The sequence below is a fragment of the Carcharodon carcharias genome, chromosome 13 (genome assembly GCF_017639515.1).
Source record: "Carcharodon carcharias isolate sCarCar2 chromosome 13, sCarCar2.pri, whole genome shotgun sequence".
NCBI lineage: Eukaryota > Metazoa > Chordata > Chondrichthyes > Lamniformes > Lamnidae > Carcharodon > Carcharodon carcharias.
In genome coordinates, this window is record NC_054479.1 from 19,520,294 (window position 1) to 19,542,043 (window position 21,750).

A 21,750-nucleotide genomic window follows, 5' to 3' on the forward strand; every position below is an offset into this window, starting at 1 on the left:
ACTGCCATTTTAAGTCCGTTGCCTAGACCGTTAATAATGGGCAGGAAGGGTTACAATTGTCATGTTATCTCAGGCTGCATCAGATTGATATCTGTTCATGTCACACATCATCCTGACCTGACGCACTGTTTTTGCTGTACCTTTGTTGTCACTGGGTCAGTATCCAGGGATTGCCTTCTTAACACTATTGTGACAGCACCATCAGAACTGCCGCAGTGCAGGGAAAAAGTCCGTTACCACCTTCTAAATGCAACGAGGAACTGGGAATAAATGCAGTCTTGCTGGATTGCCCATATCACATTTTAACAATACATCTTTTTTTAAAGAAAGATACAGATCTCATCAATTGCCTGACCACACCCATCAACTCATGCAATTAGCGCCTGACTGAGTCCAAGCAAAATGTGAATGTGAAGAAAAGTGAGATGAATGAAAAAGGAGATATCTGTATCCAGTAAAATAATAATTGATTGTGGTTATCACATTTTTGCAAAGTGAAATTAAAAATATAAACTTCACCTGCTGAGGGGAATTTAAAATACTTAAGGCTCCCATCCCAAAGGATCCTGCATGAAACCACAATACATTAGATTTTAAAATCCATTAATACTCACTTTGTCCCTTCCATCTTTACATCTCAATCCCATTCTAAGTGACTCACAGAATTGATAATTGTTTATTTTGTTCTAGTGTTAGTCAAGAGCATGAAAACATGTAGTTAACAATTCAATTCCTGTATCTGTAGGAATTCTTCTATGATATTAAACACAATGACCTGGCTAAGAAAACTCTGGAACTGTCTGTGTGGGATTACGACATTGGCAAAGCCAATGATTATATTGGTGAGTTGCGAGTTGGAAATGATTTTGGTGAAGGGAGCACACCCTAGGGGACAGAATTCATAGTCTGGCTTTTGGATTTACATCAAACCAGAAGCTTTCGCAATTTAGAGCTGTTTAAAAGTATTGCTCCGTTCCATATTGTGTAGTAGATATACTAATCAGCTCCATTCCATGTCTTACAATATTTACATTACTCCGTACATTCCATTCGATTGTTAGACGTAGCCAAGCAGATTTGAAGAAACTGAGCTAGTTCTTCTAAAGCAGCTGGTTTTTCTCATATTTAGGTAGTGTTTGTTAGACTTGGGTACTTCTGCAATCATAATATTTTGGATTTGATTCAGCTCCCTAACACAAGTAAATTCAGGGACTTCTCCTTAAGCCACTCCCATGACTGCAGTGGCATTGCTAGTGTTATGACGTGGCAGATGATGTGCCAAATCCATGAGGGAAATTTGATCCCGCTATCACAATGGTTTTGCAATTTTTATTTATTTCGAGATGTGTGCATCGAATCCAGAAGTAATAAGTCCAGCAAGACCTTTAGAGATTTTTAAAAAACTAAATTAAAATATTTATTACAAAAGAAAAGATGTCAAACACATAGAAAAGATTCCAGTTACTTAATACCAAAGTAAATACTAAAATTCCTACCTAACCTGACTCCTAAGGCAACAGTCCAAAAACAGATTTTTAAAGTTAGAAAGACAGGCCAGCACAGTTATCACCTTTAAGGGTTGGATGCAGTGGACTCCTGCAGGCATGACTGGAGGCTGTTTCCCAAGCTTCTGCTAGATGTCACAGGGCTTCTCTCATAGCTTTTCCTCTCCTTTATATACATTTTTCTCTCTTTTTAATTTGTAACTTCCATTGTGCCATATGTCTATGAAAATGTAGTTTCCCATAATATAACTGTTTTATGGGGCTAATATTGTCAGTAACCTTTGGGAAAAGTAAACACACTGCTTGGCCACCTTTTCTTGTTAGGAGGAAACATCCTACCATGTCTTTGAAATTCAAGTTGTCCCAATTTATCTAAAAATGCACATTCTCCTCACACTTTACATTCTAAAACTTCAGCCATGTTTATGTATTTAGCATTTCAAACCCCTCTATTTAACTTCTTTTGATATTTTCAAACCTCCAGGCCAGCTGTCTCCAATTCAATTAAATCCCACACACAAACTATCCAAACCCATTATTAACCTACTTTTACAATATATCACCATATGAAAATTATTATTCTTTTGTAACATAGTATCACAGATATAAAAAAATTCTACAGCTATCACCATTTGCTGTAAATTTTCCTCTGCTGTTCCTTATTCCTGTAATCAGATTAGTCTCCATTTAAAACCCATCCAAAATGAAATGATTTTCCCACTACTGACACTGTGTTCAGTCATCTATGCCACTGTCTTTTTGGTTAGTCAGGTGTCAGGCATCTGGTACGTTATCTACGTCTAAAGAGCTTAGATGCTGATTGGCAGGTTGAGATTTATAAAGCCTAACCGTGCACAGGGTACAACTTCAACTTGTTGAAAACATAGTGATTAGGCTGATGCCTCTTGTTTAGTTAGGAGCACCTATCCCTTGCAGTTTTACTTGAAGCTGAAGCCAGTTGGGAAGAATTCTGATCCCTAGTGAGATGTTATCCCTCCAGGTCCAACAACTGAGTGCCTACTTACTCCACTGCACACCCACCCCCTTCAAGGAGGTCATTAGATAACTGATAAATGTGGGTTTAAGCACTCAGTGATCAATAGAAGCAGAAACTCCGAGTGGTAAGGTGAGTAACACTACTCATGAAAGTCATTGCTACCATCCTCCTGTCACAGCATGGATACACAACATATTCCACTTGGGCGGTAGCCACCAGTTAGCGATGCAAAGTCACGATAGTCATGGACCCAAAATATACCATTATACTGGGCTACAAAATACTGCTTTACATAAACTACCATCTTAAAACTCAATATCTTCATTGGCATTTTCTTCATGCAGGGTGCAGGGATCACAGTGTAAGATAATTCAAATCTGATACCAATTATGGTTGCAATATAATCCTTTTATCATGTTTGTCTTTGATGCACACAATGTTTCTATGCTATAGACATACAAAGAAATAAATGCAATTAATATTTCCTCCCGAGGTATAGGGCAGAATTTAATTGAGCCTGGAGGAATGGACATGATGGGTGAGTGGGCCAGGAAAAAGTGGGGGAGAGCAGGGAAAGCCAACCCCCTGCCTATGCTTCCAACATGCCTCACACCCTCTCTCTGGCAAACCATCCCAGCAACCCTTATTTGGTCCCACCCTGTCAGAGGATTTGGATCCTCTGTTTGGTCAGTATCTCTTGGGGGTGGGATTTCTGTCCAGCGCTTCTTTAAGTAAGGAAGAGAGAGGCCAAAGTAAACATAGGTCACTTAGAGAATGAGGCTGGGGAAATAATAAAGGGGAACCAGGAAATGGCACAGGAGTTGAATAAGTACTCTGTTTCAGTCTTTACGGTAGAAGATACTAATAGCATTCCAAAAATACTAAATATTCAAGGGGTAAAAAGAGTGGAGGAAATAAATACAATAACTATCACTAGAGGAAAAGTACTAGGGAAACTAATGGGGCTAAAGGCTGATAAGCTCCCTGGACCTGATGGGCTGCATCCTAGAATATCAAAGGAAGTAGCTACACAAATAGTGGATGCGCTGGTATTAATCTTCCAAGAATGCTTAGATTCTGGAAAAGTCCTAGAAAATTGGAAAACTGCAAATGTAACACCCTTATTCAAAAAAGGAGGGAGACAAAAAAACAGATAACTATAGGCCAATTAGCTTAATATCCATCATTGGGAAAATGTTAGTCTATTATAAAGGATGTAATAGCTGAGCATTTAGAAATGCATAATATAGTCAACCAGAGTCAGCATAGTTTCATGAAGGGGAAATCATGCCTGACAAATTTATTAGAATTCTTTGAGGAGCTAACAAGCAGGATAGATAAAGGGGAACCAGTAGATGTAATATATTTGGATTTCCAAAAGGTGTTTGATAAGGTACCACACATGAGTCTACTTAATAAGATAAGAGCCCATAGTGTTGGGGGTAGTATATTAGCATGGACAGAGGATTGGCTAACTAATAGAAGACAGAGAGCTGGGATAAGGGACGCATTTTCAGGGTGGCAACCTGTAACTAGTAGAGTGCCACAGGGATCTGTGCTGGGGCCACAATTATTTATAATATGTATTAATGGCTTAAATGAGGGAAGTGAATGTACTATTGCCAAGTTTGTGGATGACACAAAAGTAGGTGGGAAGGCAAATGGTGAGGATGATGCAATGAGTCTACAGAGGGATATAGACAGACAAAAACTTGGCAGATGGAATATAACATGGGAAAATGTGAGGTTATGTATTTTGGCAGGGAGAATAGAGAAGCTGAATATTATTTACATGGAGAAAGACTGCAGAAAGCTATAGCACAGATGGATTTGGGAGTCCTTGTGCATGAATCCCAAAAAGCTAACATATAAGTTCAATGGATAATGAGGAAGGCAAATGGAATGTTGGCCTTTATTTCAAAGGGATTGGAGTATAAAAATAGGGAAGTCTTGCTAAAACTATACAAGGCATTAGTTAGACCACACTTAGAATACTGTGAACAGTTTTGGTTCCCTTGTCTAAGAAAAGATATACTGGTATTAGAGGCAGTCCAGTTAAGAAGGTTCACTAGGTTGATCCTGGGTATGGAGGGATTTTCTTATGAGGCGAGGTTGAGTAAATTGCGCTTGTACTCATAGGAGTTTAGAAGAATGAGAGGCGACCTTATTGAAACAAGTAAGATTCTTAGGGGGCTTGACAGGGTAGATGCTGAGAGGTTGTTTCCCCTTGTGGGAGAGTCTAGGACCAGAGGGCATAATCTCAGAGTAGGAAGTCACCCATTTAAGACCAAAATGAGGAGGAATTTCTTCTGAGGGTAGTGAATCTGTGGAATTCTTTACCACAGAGGGCTGTATAGACTGGATCGTTAAGTATATTCAATATGGACATTTTTAACCAGTAAGGAAATCCAGGGTTATGGGGAAAAGACATTCTCTTGAATGGTGGAGCAGACTCGATGGGCTGAATGGCCTACTTCTGCTCCTTTGTCTTATGGTCTTACCATATACAATTTTAATTTTATTTTATCTGGGGCCTTGGTCCCATGGGAGGGCTGCATTGGTCAGTAAAGTGTCTAAGTGTCTTAATTTGCATCAGGTCTCTCCCACAAAAGTGATGTGGAGCTGCTACCAGTTCTCAGTGGTAGTGGGGGTCCCCCATGGTAAGAACCAAATCCTGGCCGTAGTCTTCACTGATCCTTTCAAGTCTGATTCTATCTACAAATGGTTTAAGAAAACTCAAAATTGTTACAGGGCTCTAGTCACACACACCATGCTAGATGATTCATTATGGCCTCCAGAAATCAGTTAGTGAACAGGACCTCCAGAAATATGGTGGTTCCTGCAAAATTTCCAGATGGCTAATCTGTTTACCGTCTAGCGTGTAACTAATTATTCTGAGCTCACTAAACATTCTTATCTCAAGACTATTGTGGCTGTCTCGTTTCCAAATGTGGCAATTAAAAGAAGTCAACAGGCATGATTCACATATCAGACAACTACAGCAGAGATTAAGCAGTCATGTAAATTGTACCCTGACATTAAACCTTAAAGCATCCTAGGAATGAATAACTTTAGCCATTTCATTATTTCTAGCTAGAATACATATCCATAGGATATGTCTAATAAAACAACCCATATCTTAAACTAAATCCTAACACTATGCTTATATGTAAACACAATTTGGGATTTCTTATAGTGGGGCAACTTGAGTCACATAATCCATATTTACATTCTAAGCGTCCAAGTACAGTGTTGCATAGTTGATTCACTCATTATCAACTATTTAATCTAAATCCTCATGCAAAGAATTTTAACTAAGCCTCATAGGCTGCTGTAAGACAGAGACTGGCCTCCACCTTCCAAGATATTCAGTGACAGGTCGCTGTCGGCTTGACCCTCCTTCCTTGCAACCACCTCTGCTGTCGGTTATTCCTCAGACATGCAAGCCAGGCCTCCATTTTAAAGATTTTACCAAAAAGAAACTAACATCTAACACCAAGGAAGACTACATCCCTATTTGGATGAATTTAAACCCTGGATATTAGATTCACTCCTGATGGGAAATCCACTTGAGATATTCTCATTATTTCTCTATCAGTGCATGAAAGCAAATACCAAATTGGGAAAATAGTTTTCCACCATGCAGAGCTGCAATGTTGTCTAGGTGAAGGTGTTACAATCGACTGCAATTTCTATCGCGGACACCATGAGGAAACAATTCAAGTGCTGATGTAGATGATGCCAGCTTCCATTTACTTTTATCTTCTAGACATTGGCATCCAATGAAAAGGAAAAGAAATAAAATCACATATTGGAATGGTAGTACTTGCAATCTGGGAGATTTTAGGATAGTCCAATTTAGATGGGCTCTATGTAATTATCTTGTGATCTCAGATTTATTTGTCATGCCATTCATCACTTCCTCTTCCTTATGACATATGTTCATTGCTCATTCATTATGTACTTTCGGCCTTCATCAATGAGCTGATATTGGTCACTATATATGGAATTCAGTGTACAAAAATGAAGGGATTAAAAACACAGGATGAAATATTAAAGGCCGAAGTAAAAGCCACATAAGCTGGAAATCCAAAATGAGTAGCAGATCTTAGTATCTGAAAGTGTGAAACTTTAGCAGATGTGGTGTGGCTAGGCTGGAGATGCCCCTTTTCAAGGATTGCCAAACTCAAATGAGTAATCCAAGGGAACAAAAAAGGAAACCAAAAAGTTCTAAATTTACTCACTAGTTTTACAATCAGGCAACTGATTATATATAAAATATATAACATTTTAAAATGCTGGATTAAGTTTAAAATGCATGCATTACATGAAGGTTTATGTGAAATGGGGCAGGGATGCAGTAGCAAGTGTTTAAAAGACAAAGAAAGTAGGTAAAAATGTCAAACGTTCTACCATAATGGATGAGGAGTGCACAGAATATGAATAATACCTCCTGGGAAAATTCAGCAAGAAATGTAGGAAATAGTTAACTGGTCCACACCCAATCACCCTTAGCAGTAGTTTTCTATCACTGGCATTCAAGCAGATGGAAGATCAGAAATTTAGCAACGGGCTATGTCCAATAATAATCGAGAAAAGGGTGGAAAAACGACAACACCAATGTTCCCTGCAAAATGTGCCAAAGTCATTAACTCAAATTGTTAAACTCAAGCTGATCATTTATCTTTTCAGGCACTGCCATTCAGCCTTTAGAATGCTGGCAAAGAATTCAGGCCACACAAGATTTAGCTGTTCATCCATCTCTATTTAATCTAGTGAGGCTTTAACTGAACAATTGACATTGCTTAAATTAGGGAAACTGATTAAACAGATTAGTCCCAGTTTTTCAGAATGCCAATCCTATTATAACTATTAAAGATCTGTTTGCATTACGAGAATCAAGTCGTCCACTAAATCTCAGAAGAACTCGTATTCTATGCTTAAAACTTCTTCAAATGCATAGATTAATTGAAAAAGAAAGACAGCTTGGGTGAGATATGGTTTTCCTCTGGTTTGTGCCCTGATTATGCTTATTTTCTGTGTGAAAGCTCAGAGGACAAAGGTGCAGAACTCTATGATGCTGGGTCTCCAATCTCTTTCATGTGCATTTCTATGAGTTTCTCCAGCGAAACTTTTGCCTGGAATATGCAGAAACATGAAAATCAAGTGGTAATGACAAGAGTGATATCAGCACACACCTCACCCAGTGCACACCTCTGGTTCAATACTCGGCAATGGCATCCATGAGAAATGCACTGTTATACTTGTACCTAGTCCCTTCAGATTGGAAAATCTGAGAAGTGGGGCAGGCTGAAAGTTTCCAGAGGCTTCAAAAAGGGATAGTGGGTCAATTATCACAGCTGGAGCCCCCAAAGGACATTGTTGCACTTGAGCAGTATTGGAGCCAAGATGGTGACTGACCTGCTGTGTATTTTCAGCATTTTCTATTTCTTTTTATTGCCAGTTAGCTAACATTATCATATTTTAGTCCTAACCAAGGAGTATGAAAACCAATTTAATGACCCTACCGTCAACCTGGATGAGATCAACTCCTGCGTGAAGCAGCTGTCAAACCTGGACTTCTATCTGTACCACTGCAGGGAGTGCATTTACTCAATACAACAGCAACTTGTATTATATAGCACCTTTAACTACTAAAACATATGAAAACTCATGAGGAAGATGAAATACTGAAGTGAGCAAGAAGTATTTATTCTTTTTTAATAAATACTAATTTTATTTTCAAAGTTTACATATCTGCCTGAATTACAGATATCAGAGCCTACAGTTTGGAATATGGGCAGATTTACAGTTGGTAGTACTATACATAGACAGGGTTAGTATCATTTCTTGGGATACAGTGTTGGATAGAAATAAATTAAGTTTAGTTCAGATACCAATGGCTTGACTTGCCTTGCCTGTTGTCTATTATTTGATTATCTTTTTTGATGTTGTGTATAATACCATTTTTTCTCTCCTCGAACAGGCAGTATTATAATGGGCATTAATGCAAAAGGAGACTGCTTGAAGCATTGGTATGAGTGTCTGAAGAACAAGGATAAGAAGATTGAGCGCTGGCACACTCTGTACAATGCAAATCCCATTCCCAGTGACTGATCAGCATTCTACTAGTGCCCATATTTAGTTTCAACCATCAAATTCATTCACTTCCCTCCTCCTTCCTCTTTAGTCCCTCTCATTCCCTTTAATCTCAAACTACTTTGATGAGGGGACAACACCTTCATGAAAAGTGTTCAATTAACATTTATCCTTCGTTTACATACAAAATATACACTACAATCACCTTAGACCACATTGTCACACCATACGTGCAAAACACTGTGAGAAAAATGGTGCATGATTCTTTTGGAATTTTTTCTTCCCCCAGCCCCTTTAAAAAAGGTTGCCAAACAATTTTCTGGGAAGACTTTTGTCACATTAGCAACTATATAGGAATGGGTTTGTGTCTCTTTTCTAATTTCTGGAAGCACTTAGCCTTTCCTTAAACTTTCTCCAATTAGAACCAGCTGAATTACGCATTGTCTTGGAGGAACTACCAGTTTCCTCAATACCTTTGTACTGGTACATGTTATCACTGGGAGTCCTGTACCAGGGCAGATCAGCTGAAACCTGCATGCGGCAACCAGCACTATCCCCTCCGTTCCCCTGCTAACCTCCCCCCTGCCCAATGATGAATGTTTGTGCTGACCTTCAGTCGCCAAACTACAACTTCCCATCTGATAGGTGAAACTGCAGTAGAATCTGGATCCCCTAGGTTTCCTATCCTTTCTCTTAAATTGCACTTGGGTTGTTTCTGATCCTCTGTTACTTTAAGAACAATTTTGGAGCCCAAGTTTGAGGCATTCCTGAGATTAAAAGCCCCTTCTGGGTCTAGGGAAGGTCCCTAAACTTTGAAGGGAATGGTAATCCGAGAGTATTAAAAAACAGAAATGTTTTTTTCCCTTCCGCTTCAACCTGGCCTCTGACTCCTCCTTTGGAGCAGCAGTGTGTCACTCCAACTTCTGCCTCCTCAGTGAGCAGGCACCTCTCTTGCGTCGCTAAAAGTGCTGGCAACTGCTCCATGTACTCAAACAACTCCTATCCCCAAAATATGGGGTAGGGTCACTAATAAGCACAATGCCAGCTGTAAGTCATGCCACACCCTACTTCTGCCTTCTCAAGGTGGGGTCTGCAGAATTTCCTGCCTATTGTCTCTACATTGATCTAAAATGATTCAATCTAAACAGTCCAGCAACTGGTTAAAAGGCAAATTAAGCAATGTCTTTGACAGTAAACTTTAGATTTTAAAATATATATTACAAATGTTGTCCTAGGTCAATAGTTAGGTTATTAAAAATCATTTGAGCATAAAGATGGAGCCTGGAACTACAGAGTTTGATTTAAATTATGATAGAGAATCACTAGCTTCCTGAAATCGGTATTTCCATTGAAGCTCCGACCTCAATTATTGACCTATTTTTCAAGAACAACAAACCCAAAGCAGGGTGGCAGAGAGACCTTAAAGAGAAAATATATTATCCTAAAATGCTTGAAGTTGTAATGGAAAATCTCGACATTTCTTGGTGTCTTAGCTATTGCAACGTTGATCTGCTAGTTAGAGGAAGAAGAGGAGTGAACATTTTGTACAGAACCTCCCCTTCTGTATAATCATGAATGCCAAGTGTTGCCCTCAGCATGTAATTCCTATTCATGCTATCACTGGATGCAAGGCCATGACATGATTAGGAGAAAGTTCTGTATTAAATGTCTGCTATCAGGCTGCCCCTAATCATTTGCACTAAAGCACAAACACTGTAACAAAGGATATGAGACAAGAAAGATGATATAGTTATCTTTTTATAAGTTTGAGGTGATTCTGTAGAATAATTGTTGTTTATAACTGAGTTAAGGACAATGTAGATGAGTTCCTACAGAAGTTAAAGTTTAAATGGAAAAGTATGGGGTGGGTGAATTCCAATGTAAAAGGAAGATTTGGGAAGGTTGAGTTTCTGGTTTAGTGTACTTTAAAAACTTGGCTGTAAAAGAACATCACATTATCATTAGGGGAGATTTTTTACTATGCAATAGGTACTGTATCTTCAACAGCAGAATAATGTTTTCACACTTTTGATCTTAGTTTTAATTAAAACTAGTATCACTGAATCTGGGATGACAGTAGGGGTCCTACAGTTGGCTTCAGTGCTCCAGATTAGGGAATCTTCCCACTCCTGATTACTGTTCAATGCCTTGTGCTGGCTAAGCTTGTATGTTGGGATAGAAAAGAATTAGGCTCAGCTTGCTTACCTGCCTGCAGTACTGAAGGATTTCTGGACTCACCTTATGTAGGGCGTCTGGCAGAGAAAGGCAGAAAATTGAAGCAAAATTACCTTCCAAACAACTTCTGAAACGAAAGCTGTAAACATTCAGCATCTGAGAGAACATACAAGTTAACAGTTCAGGTGTGAACCCTTCAAGAGAATGCCTGCTTTTATAAACTGGTTGTTCTCTCCGCAGCTATCTGATCTGTGTGTTTCCAGCATTTGTTGTTTTTGTTTCAGAGTACCAGTATAGTCATCTTTTTGTTTTTTGTCCGCAAATCTTCCATTTAATGTAGCAACACATTTCCAAATAATTAATTACCTTCTCATTTTACCAACATTTCCATTTCCCTGCAATTAAAGAGGTCTGCAATAAAAAGCATCAACAAATAAACAAATAATTCACTGAATTACAACATAATCCTAAATGATTTTAAGAGTACTTACCAATCATTCATCCTCATTTTGTCTGTTTTATGCTTTCAAACTGCTGGACTAATGTAATCTTGGAGCAGGCATTTTTAATAGAATTCAATCATTGGTATCATTGTGAAGCAGTATAGAGGGCCAGCTCATTTGATTGATAATGTCAGAGTATGGGAGTCTAGATAAAATGACTGCTCCAAGCTGCTTCTGGCCTGCATTTTGAAAACACAGTACTGAGGAACAAGGCAAGCCATGAAGCTAGCCTGCCTGCTGGTCTTCAAACAAGTGATAGGCACAGTGTTTAACACAACTTCCAGTCTGTGCATAGTAAACAGCAGAATTTATTTTGAAATTGGTCTTGTTGGTACATAAATAGCTGTGTTTGGAACAATCAGTATAAATGGCAATTAGACATATTAACCCTCGTCCCCTAACTGTCCAGAGACTTTTGTCATCGGATGACTAAAATTACCTGAAAATCCAGGAAGTTCATCCTTTGCGTTCAAAGAACGATATTTTTATTTCAACAGAGTACCAATTAACACAGAGAAAACACTGTTTAATTGTTGACTTTCACGTCTCATTTTCTTATGTTGCTCAGCCAAGTGCAGCAAGCAGTGTGATGTGATTCTATCAACTGACAACAAAGGCACCAATAATCTCTCCACATGGTGCTGTCAGCAAAGAATCCACTATGTTTGCTGTCCAAAATAAAATAATGCTGAGAAATAGGCACAAATGTAGTCAGGTCATGGGCCTCTGTTATTCCTAACAGGTATGAATGATTTGGATAAGCTCAATCTCCAAGTTTGGAGATGAAGTAAGTAGGCAAGCACAGTGCTACCAATTCAAAAGATTTGGATCTGCTGGGGAACTGTCAATGTGAAAAGTAATACTTGAGCAAGAAGTATAGGACAATCATACAGTGTGGAGGGCAATGATGAAAAACAGAATAAAAGAACAGAAAGTAGGCTATTAGATTACAGATGATCTGCACCTCAACTCCATTAGCCTACTTTGGCTCCGTAAGCCTGAATATCCTTGCATAATAAAGTCTATCAATTTCAGTTTAAATTTTTTCAATTGATACCCCCCACCCAAAACAGCTTTTTGGAGAGAGAGTTTCAGACTGCCACTGCACTTTGTGGAATTGCTCCCTGACATTACCTCTAAATAGCTTAGCTCTAGTTATAAGTTTATGCCTCTTACTCCCTCTCTACCTCCCCCTACCCAAGCTGAGAAAATTGTTTCTATCCTGTAAAGTTCTTTATTGGCATTGAACACATCAATTAGCTCAGCCCTTAACCTTCTATACTCTTATCATTCTGGCGAATCTGCACTACACTCCCCTCCCTCCAAGATCAATATATTCTTCCTGAGATACAGTGCCCAGAACAGCACACCAGTTGGGGACAACCAGAGCTTCAGATAACTGTGCATAACTTCTACCCTTTGTTTTCCCATTCCTGAGATAAAGGCAACATTCTATTGGACTTTCAAAATTTTTAGTACCCATGTTTAGTGATTGCTGTAAATAGACCTGTAAATCTCTGCTCCTCCGCTGTTCCCTATGTTCTCGCCATTTAGAAAATACTCTGATCTATCTTTCTTAGATAGAAAGAGAATGACCTCATACTTTCCCACATTAAATTCCATCTGCCCGCTCAGTGAATCTATTAATATCCCTTGCAGCTGTTTGCTCCTATCTAGAGAAAGAAAGGAGGGGCAGATGGCAAAGTGGAGTTGAGACCACGACCAGATCACCCATGATCTTATTGAATGGCAGAGCAGGCTTGAAGGGCTGAATGACCTACTCCTGCTCTTAAGTCCTATGTTACTGTGCTGGCACTAGCGTCCTAACTGAAATGAATTGGGAGTGGTGGTGGGATTAATCAACTGTTACTTGTGGGTTTACAACACAGTTGCCCATAATGGACCGAATGTAGACATCTTGCTCCAAGTAGGAAAATGCATTGTGTGGTAAACGGAATAGCTAAACTGAAGCTTTTCTGAGTTTGGATGGGGTAGGGCTATCTTGTTGCTATAGAGTGGGGACAATGTTAATCTAATCGATGCTGAATCTGCTGTTTATGGGCTTATTTCTGATACTGGATGTAAAGTGGTACCAGTGTTCCATTTCTCAGTACTTACAGCCATCATCTGACGGAAACAAATTCCTTTCCTCCACCCACCACCTAGCAAACATATGAAAATTAACAGCTACAATGATATCCTGTGTTTATATAGTACCACTAACATGGTGAAATGTCCAAAGGTGCATTACAGGAGCAACCAAAAACTTCCGATCAGGGTTTGACCCTAATAGAAGTTTAGTCAAAGGAGAAGGTTTTAAGGAGTGTCTTAAGGGTGAAGAGAGAGGTAGAGAAGTGGTGAGGTTTATGGAAGGAATTTCAGGCAGTAGAAGGCATAACCGTCAATGGCAAACAGAATTAACTTGGTTATTCCTTAATGAGTGGGCTTGGGAACTTTAATTTTAACATTTATGGAGCTATGTAAGTAATTCAGTTGGTGTAGAATTATTGGCTGTGCCTTGTTACATACAACTGTAGAGACACAAATTCCAAGTAATAGTTTAACGAGCACAATATCATCGCAATAGTAATCAGGACAGGAGACACAGAAACATAGCGACTTATTCATGAAATCTCTCTGAAGCACCTTATAGAATAAATTTTCATTCTCTCTATCCTATGTATGCCAATTGTCACCTAATTGTCAAGTCTTCATCAATTGCCAGGAGGGAGCTTTTGGAAGAAAGCAAATACTTGGTACTAAATACTTCCCATAAGCAGCTGGCCTTAAGCAATATCCAGCTTCTCCAAGTAGCATATTAATAAAATAATATTAGTCTTCCAATTGTGTTTTATTGAATTCTAACTCACCCAATGTTAGATTGAAGATTCTGAAACTGGGTGTCCATTCAGCCACCCATGTCCATTCTGTGGACCCTAGTATTGAATATGAAGAGTCAGCATGGAGAAATAAATGGTGTTGTAATGATTTTGTACCTCTAGATGTCTTCACCTCTTTGTAAATAGGATATGATACAGTATTTAATCAAATATGATAGTGGCATCTAGTAACAGAACATCAGTACATCACTGGCTTTATTTTCTACTTTATTAACAGGACATCTAGTTTACAGCCTTGATGCTTTCTGTGGTGCTTCACTGGACTGGCAAATGTCCATTGGTTAGATAGATTCATTTCCTGTTTTTTTCATCTCTGGAATTAAAATTTCAGGTTAACACTTCATTGGAATAGTGCACACAGGGACTTTCGTGACTAATTTAACCAAATGTGCTGAAATTAACTAATTTCACCCCATATCTGATTTTACCTTTTTTGTGTACAAAACAATCTGGAGCAGGACATCTTTGCACATCCTAAAGTTGACATATTTACCCTTACAGTATTATAGGGTTTTGCAGCTATTTTAGTCAGAATCCCATCCTATTATCCTAACACAATCTGAACTCTGTATTTGCAGAGTTTTACATTTTCAACCTTTGAGTTCCACATTTGAAGCTTAATCTTTTATTAATGGTGGTTTTAACTATTATTTCAATCCTCCACTTCCCAGCAGCATGTTAGAATAATTTGGAATCTCACAGACTGATCAGCATCATTGTTATTGTTAGTTACTGAGTGTCAAAAATTAGATGGAGGTGCCCATTCCTCCAATAACAACGATTTACATTAAAAAGTTAAAAGACTCATTAAGAACTCGTCAAGTCTCATCAAGACTCAACATTTCGCAGAGTGACAGAGACTCGCTGAGATTTTCTGGGGTCTTCTCTTTATATTCTTTCATGGGATGTGGGCATCGCTGGCAAGGATGTTGCCCATCCCTAATTGTCCTTGAAAAGGTGGTGGTGAGCCACCTTCTCGAACTGCTCTAGTCCATCTAATGCAGGTTGCTGATATTTCATAGAATCACACTGACATTTGCTGAGGTTTCACAGACAAGACTTACTGAGGTTCCATGGAGTAACCTTGAATCTCACTAAAACTTCCCAAAACTTCACTGAGATAGATAGTACAGAACTTCACACAAGCCTGACTATATGATATTACAAAAGTCAGTGCCCTTAACAGATGTATGGGGTCACAGTACTCCACATCTCATTATCAAACCTCTGTAAAATGTCTTCCATATGATTCTGGTTGAAAAGGACATCATCAAAGTAGTAAGAAAATGGGAATCCTTAACAGAATGAAAATCAATCATTAATTCCAATCCTCACTGGTCATTGATCTAATACACAAAGTACTTTTTCCACATCTTACCTTTATCTTCATATATGAATCAGGCTTATAATAGGCATACATGTCACCTTTTGATCTCTGTCTTTGCTTCTGTCCATCTATATGTAATTTACTTGCTGCTACGAGTTTAGGCAGTGCATGTTGCTATATAGCAGGCACTTCTAACAACAACCTAAATTTGGGGCTTTTGTGGGGGTGTCATTCAATAACAACAACGATAAGATCTAATTTGATGCTAATATCTAGAAGTATTAAAATCAAAAATAAAGTGCCACTTTATAGTGTGCTTCTGGGTAAAAAGAAATCTGCCAATACCAAAAAAATGCTGGTAAGAGTCAGCTATACGGTACAGCCCCTAGCTCTGCGTATAAGCAGCATGTGATACCTTCTTAATCAGCATGTTCAAACTGGTTACGATTGGAAGCTGTATAATATGTTTTGCAGTGGATTTACATTCAATTGGATGTAAAGAAACCAAAACTTGATTTTGTATTGAGGTGCCTGCAATACTTAAGCTGTCTTCCAGTGCATGCAGATTATAAACTGTGAACACTTCGTACTGATGTTGCCTATAAAGCGGATACTACACACAACCCTGTCTTGCTCTGTTGATTTAACACAATAAAAAGGAGATGGTGCTGGGGATGGATGGATGGATGCCTTTTGCCGGCTTCGAGTGTGGCCGTAGGTTAATCCTGTGTTACCCACAATCACAGGGAATTTGAGAGCTAACTCTTGCCTTTAAGGTTTCATGCAGGCCTACCCAATGTAAGCGTAACCAAGGCAGGCAGCTGCCCCTGACCACCTCACCCTTTTCAGCCCGAGTTATAAGGATAAAGAACTGAAGGCAAGTGGGTGCACCAAGAGAAAGGTTAAACATCAAACCAAAGGCTGGCTAAGATCTGGCAGCCCTCCCCTCCCTGGGGTTACTTCAGTGGTGGAAAGTTCGCCTGCGTCAACGGCTTCCAGCGATTCAAGTGGCTCCAAACAATGCCCAAGCTCCTAATACATTTCTACAGTAAAATAAATACAAACTTATAAAGCAATTAAAAGTAGGCCGACGGCATTACCGAGAACCATACGCTCTGCCACCATCTTCTTCTCCAGGTGTGCTGGCACCTTGTTGGATGGAGGGAACTGTTCACGTCAGTTATTGCACCCCCCCCAGGTTTTGGAGTTGGTTCCCCCCCTAAGGTTTTGGAGTTGGTTCCCGCCAGCCCCCCCCAAGGTTTTAGAGTTGGTTCCCCATCCTCCAGGTTTTGGTGCTGATTATTAGCACCCCCCACCCAGGTTTTGGCGTTGGTCCCCCCCCACCCCAGGTTTTGGCATTGGTTCTTAGCCCCCCACTCAGAATTTGGCATTGGTGTCCCCCCCACCCCCCCCCCACCGGGTTTGGGTTTTGGTTTTGGTGTTGGTTTCCCCCCCACCTCAGGTGTAGGTGTTGGTGTTCGTTCCCCCCCGCCCCCAGTTTTGGCGTTGGTTCCCCACCCCATGTTTTGGTGTTGGTTCCGATCCTACCCGCCCTCCCCTCATTCCCTCTTGTCTTGAGATGACACTGGAAAAGCCTGGGATCAATTGCTGAGTAGCTACAGCCAGCTGCTGGTCTCCAGCTTCCTGGCAGGTCTGTTAATGAAATTATCCACTCTTAACAGCTCTACTCTGGAATAAGTGAAGGGGAGTGAGAGAAAAAAAGGCAATTAACATAAGAAATAATACATTTTGAAAGCTGGGCAAGTGAAAATAAACTGCCATAAGAGGAGGCTCAACACCTGTGAGTAAAACTAGTGAAAGGGCCGTGGGGTGGGTAGTTGCTGAGGCAATGGAACAAAGCTGTAACACAAAGGAGACAACAATAAAGTGAAATGGGGAGAAACTGGGTAATAAAGTTTACATGAAAGAGGGCACATAGGAGAAAGAAGACTGAAGATCGAGGAAGACCAGAATAAGATGGGGGCTCGAGATTTTTGCTAAGGAATGTTCAAAAATAAGAAATCCAGATATCTTAGGAGCTGGGTGAGTTGCCTTAAATAAAGCATCATGGTCTCAGAGAGCAAGATACCAGAACTTAAAAGGGTAGATAATCGCTGGCATTTTTATAGTACTTTTAATACAGTGAAACATCCTAAGACGCTTCACAGGAGCATTATCAAACAAAATTTGATACTGATGCACAGAAGGAGATGTTAAGAAAATGGCCAAACTGTTGGTCAAAGAGGTAGGCTTTAAAGGAAGAAAAGATAAGTAAAGAGGCAGAGAGGTTTAGGGCCTAGGCAGCTGATAGCAATGGTAGAATGATTAAAATAAGGGATACACAAGAGGCCAAAATTGGAGGAGTGCAGAGATCTTGTATGGTTTGAGGAGGTGATTGAGATAGGGTGGGGAAAGGCCACCTACGGATTTGGAAACAAGGATGAGAAATTTAAAATTGAGGTGTTGCTGAACCGACAGCCAACATAGGTAATCAAGCACAGGGTTGACGGGTGAATGGGACTTGGTGCGAGTTGGGCTGTGGACAGCAGAGTTTTGGAAGAGTTCAGATTTACGGAGGGTGGAAGATTAGAGACTGGCCATGGGAGAGCAATAAAATATCAATTTTAGAGCTAACAAATACGAGTGAAAGTTTCAGCAGCACAAGAGCTGAGGTAGGATGGAGTCGGGTGATGTTACGGAGTTGAATAAGGCAGTAATGGCGTGGATGTGTGTTCAGGCGTTCATCTCAGTGTAAAATATGATACCAAAGTTGCGAACAGTCTGGTTTAACCTCAAGACAGTTGCCAGGGAGAGGGGTGGAGTCAGTGGCACAGGAATGAAGTTTGTGACAGGGACTGAAGATGATGGCTTTGCTCTTCCCAATATTTATTTAGAGGAAATTTCTGCTCATCCAGTGAAGGGGCTGAGTAAGGTAGTATTGAGGTAGAATTGGATGTCATCAATGAACATGTGGGAATTAATATGTTTTCGGATGATTTTATTGACTGGCAGAATGTTGATGAGAAATATAAGAGTAGATATTGGGAGGGGCCTCAAAGGTAATGGGCAGGGCCGGGAAGAAAACCATTTCAGGTGATTCTCTGGCTATTACTGGCTGGAAAAGAATGCAACCACATGAGTGCATTCTCACCCAGCTGGATAATGGTGGATGGCAATGGATGGCATTGGTAATGTCAAAGACTGTAGGCAGATCAGCAAGGATGAGGAGGGTTTGCCTTTGTCACAGTCACATGGAATGTCATTTTGTGATTTTGAAAATGGCCACTTGGTACTGTGGCAGGATAGAAACCTGATTGGAGGGATTCAAAAATGGAGTTTCAGGAAAGATGGTCACAGACTTGGAAAGTGACAAAAGGCTCAAGGACTTTGGGGAGGAAAAGGGAGTCTGTAGATGGGGTGGTAATTTGCAAGGATGAATTGGTTTTTGAGAAGAAACACGCAACACAAGATTTGAAGTAGAGGGGCACAGTACCTGAGAACAGAGAAGTGTTATTTAATAATATAATGTAGCCTGGAAGGGAAGTTTGGTGGTTAGTAGTTTATTGGGATTTGGGTTGAGAGAGCAGGAGGTGGGCCTCATGGACAAGATGAGCTCTGAGGGGAGAGAAAATAGTGAAAGGTGCAAGTTTAGAGCTAGGGTAAGGGGGAGCTTTAGAGGGCGTTTGACCTGGGGAACTAAGGGAACAGAGAGAATTTTACATCATGTAGGAGTTGCAGAAAATAAAATTGGATGATCTTAATCTCAGTGACAAAGAAGACCATGAGGTCCTTGCACTTGTTGAAGGTGAGGGTGGAAGATACAGGGTGGAAAGGTTTATGAAGATGAATTTCAGCAGAGAAAAGAAGCCAGGGTTATCTTTGCATTCCAGGATGATCCTGGATTTGTGAGAAATTTTGGAAAATGGAGAAGAGGATCTGGTAGTATTTTGTGGCCCAGCCAGATGTGGTAAATGGCTAAACCAGTTGTCTGTCATATCTGTTTAAGTTTGCATCCTTTGGACTTAAGGGAACTGAGTTGAGGGCTGAACTGGAGGAACAGCCAGAGTGAGAGAAAATAATTGTTTTAGTAGGGGCGGGCATCGAAGGTGGAAGTGAGGATGTGGTTAAGCAAATTGGTAGCTGCAGAAATGATGTGAATGGATGGCCAAAGTCTAGCAGTTTAAATTTTGTAAGTGAATTGGGAGAACATTTTTCCCGGGCAGACACGAATGTAGAGTTAGGAGCTGGAAGGGGAATGTGGGTGAAGAGTGATACAAGGAAGTGATCAGAGATGCTCTTATCTGTGTTTAACATGATAGAAATAGCAAGGCCACATGAGCTGGCAAGGTCAAGGGGGTGGCCATGAATATAGGTTGGGAAGTTTACATGGAGGGAAGGGTTAAGAAAGGATAGGAGAACAGTGAACTCATGAGGGAAAGCACAATGAATTGAGCCGGAGATTGAAATTACAAGGATAAGAAGTTGCATGGTGCAGAATTTGAGGTTGGGGGGGGGGGGGTGGGGGGGGGTTGTTGGGGGTGGTGGTGTGTGTGTGGGAACAGTGAAGGTATCTGGGTTAGAACATTTTTATGGTACTTAGGTGGACCGTAGAGAACAAGGATTTTAAATGAGAAAGTGAGAAGGGTGTAATAAGGTGAGATTCTCAAAGGAGAACGTGCTAGAGGAACCAATAGAACAAAGAGACACAGAAAATATTCATTCCACAGTATGGGCTGGCTTCGAACCTGGTCCTAGAGGTAAAAGGCAGCACAAAGTGTAGCTCAAAGTGCCATTTTGTCTTGCATACTGTGCCATCAAATCCCAGAAATGGGTAATTCATTGATCAGGAGTGTCTGACATAGCAGAGTGGTAACATGTTCTCTCTCAGTAAGTAACCTCTTTTCCCACAACATTGTGTACAATTATGAGAACTTTAGTGAAATATTAATTAATTTCTGTTCATTTTTAATTGTAATGGAAGACTGTTTGAATTGCAGTAAAACATATTGTAATGATTAGCTTGTTATAGTTTGATAGATCTTTGACATAACAGCACACATCTACATCTAAGGTTAAGCTGTAAATTCAGTAAATCTGGGGAAAAGTACCCACTTAACAGCAAAGAATAGCTATATATTTAATTCAAGCAATTCATGGCTACAGAGAGGAAATTATATGTACATTTAAGGAAAAGCATTATTTCAGTGAGGCTCTTTTTCTTACTCATAAACTATTGATGAGCCAGGTTGCTCCCAAACCACTGTCAATATGCCTTTCTGGTAGATCTACATCAGAACAATCCACTGGAAACCTTCTTAAACCATATTTTCCCCCATCCCTGACCTACCCATCCTTTGGAAGTCATCCATCCTCTGAAGTGTCTCCAAAAATAAAACACTTAAGATCAGAGACTACACTGAACAGTACACCAAGCTGCATCTCTCCCTGTGGGGTAAGGGACGTGTGAGGAGACAGGCAACTACACTGGAGTAAGATGGAGACTGAATGAGTAGTGACTTAGGTTCACGTGGTAAGTTGTCATAAGTCCTTTTCAAGTTTTAATTACAGATTAAGAATCAATATCTGATATAGTACAAGCCTCCAAGTAAGTTTTAGGTTAGCTGGTTAAACAGAGAACCACTGGGAGTGGTAGTCACCTGAAAGCAGTTGGTTCAAGTGTAATTACTGTAGCAGGAAGCTAAACTAGCTAGTGACTCATCAGAGGGTCTAGAAAAGAGACAGGTTTTTCAAGCTGCATGATCAGTGAGAAGACAGGTGACTACGCCTGGAGTGAGATGGAGACTGAGTAAGTAGCGAATTATGTTCATGTGGGAATTCAGTACACAGTGAAAGAGGCATGTTATATGTAGGAATATTCTAAGTTAATTAATTGAGTAATTAAATTAAGCTAACTAAAAAACATAAGTAACAATGTCAGGACAGGTGTTATGTTGCAGCTGTGGAATATGGGAGAATTCAGATGCCAATCCATGATAAACACATCTGCAGAAAGCCTAAGCTGCTAGAGGAATTCCAGATCAGGGTTGTTGATCTGAAAGCCGAGCTGTAGACACTGTGCAACATAAGAGAGGATGAGAAGTACCTGGCCATTTTGTTCCAGAAGATGGTCACATCTGTTAGAATAGGGTTGTCTGCTTTGGTCGGCAGTGAGGGAGAAGAGGACGTAACCATGAATGAGGCAGGTAATGGGACCAAGCAGACAGTAGTGGAAAAGCCTCTGACT

The 21,750-nt window shown here is 40.1% G+C and overlaps 1 protein-coding gene across 7 annotated transcripts in view; it reads left to right on the forward strand.

The window, feature by feature from the left end:
• Positions 1-16,129, forward strand: part of LOC121286408 (rabphilin-3A-like) — a 161,794-nt gene extending 145,665 nt beyond the window's left edge. For all 7 annotated transcript variants that reach the window (XM_041203502.1, XM_041203501.1, XM_041203500.1 and 4 more), the window contains 2 exons: positions 746-842; positions 8,489-16,129. In XM_041203502.1, the coding sequence (XP_041059436.1) occupies positions 746-842; positions 8,489-8,619 (228 nt within the window). In that variant the 3' untranslated portion in view covers positions 8,620-16,129. The remainder of the gene's footprint in view (positions 1-745; positions 843-8,488) is intronic.
• Positions 16,130-21,750: the final 5,621 nt, after the last annotated feature.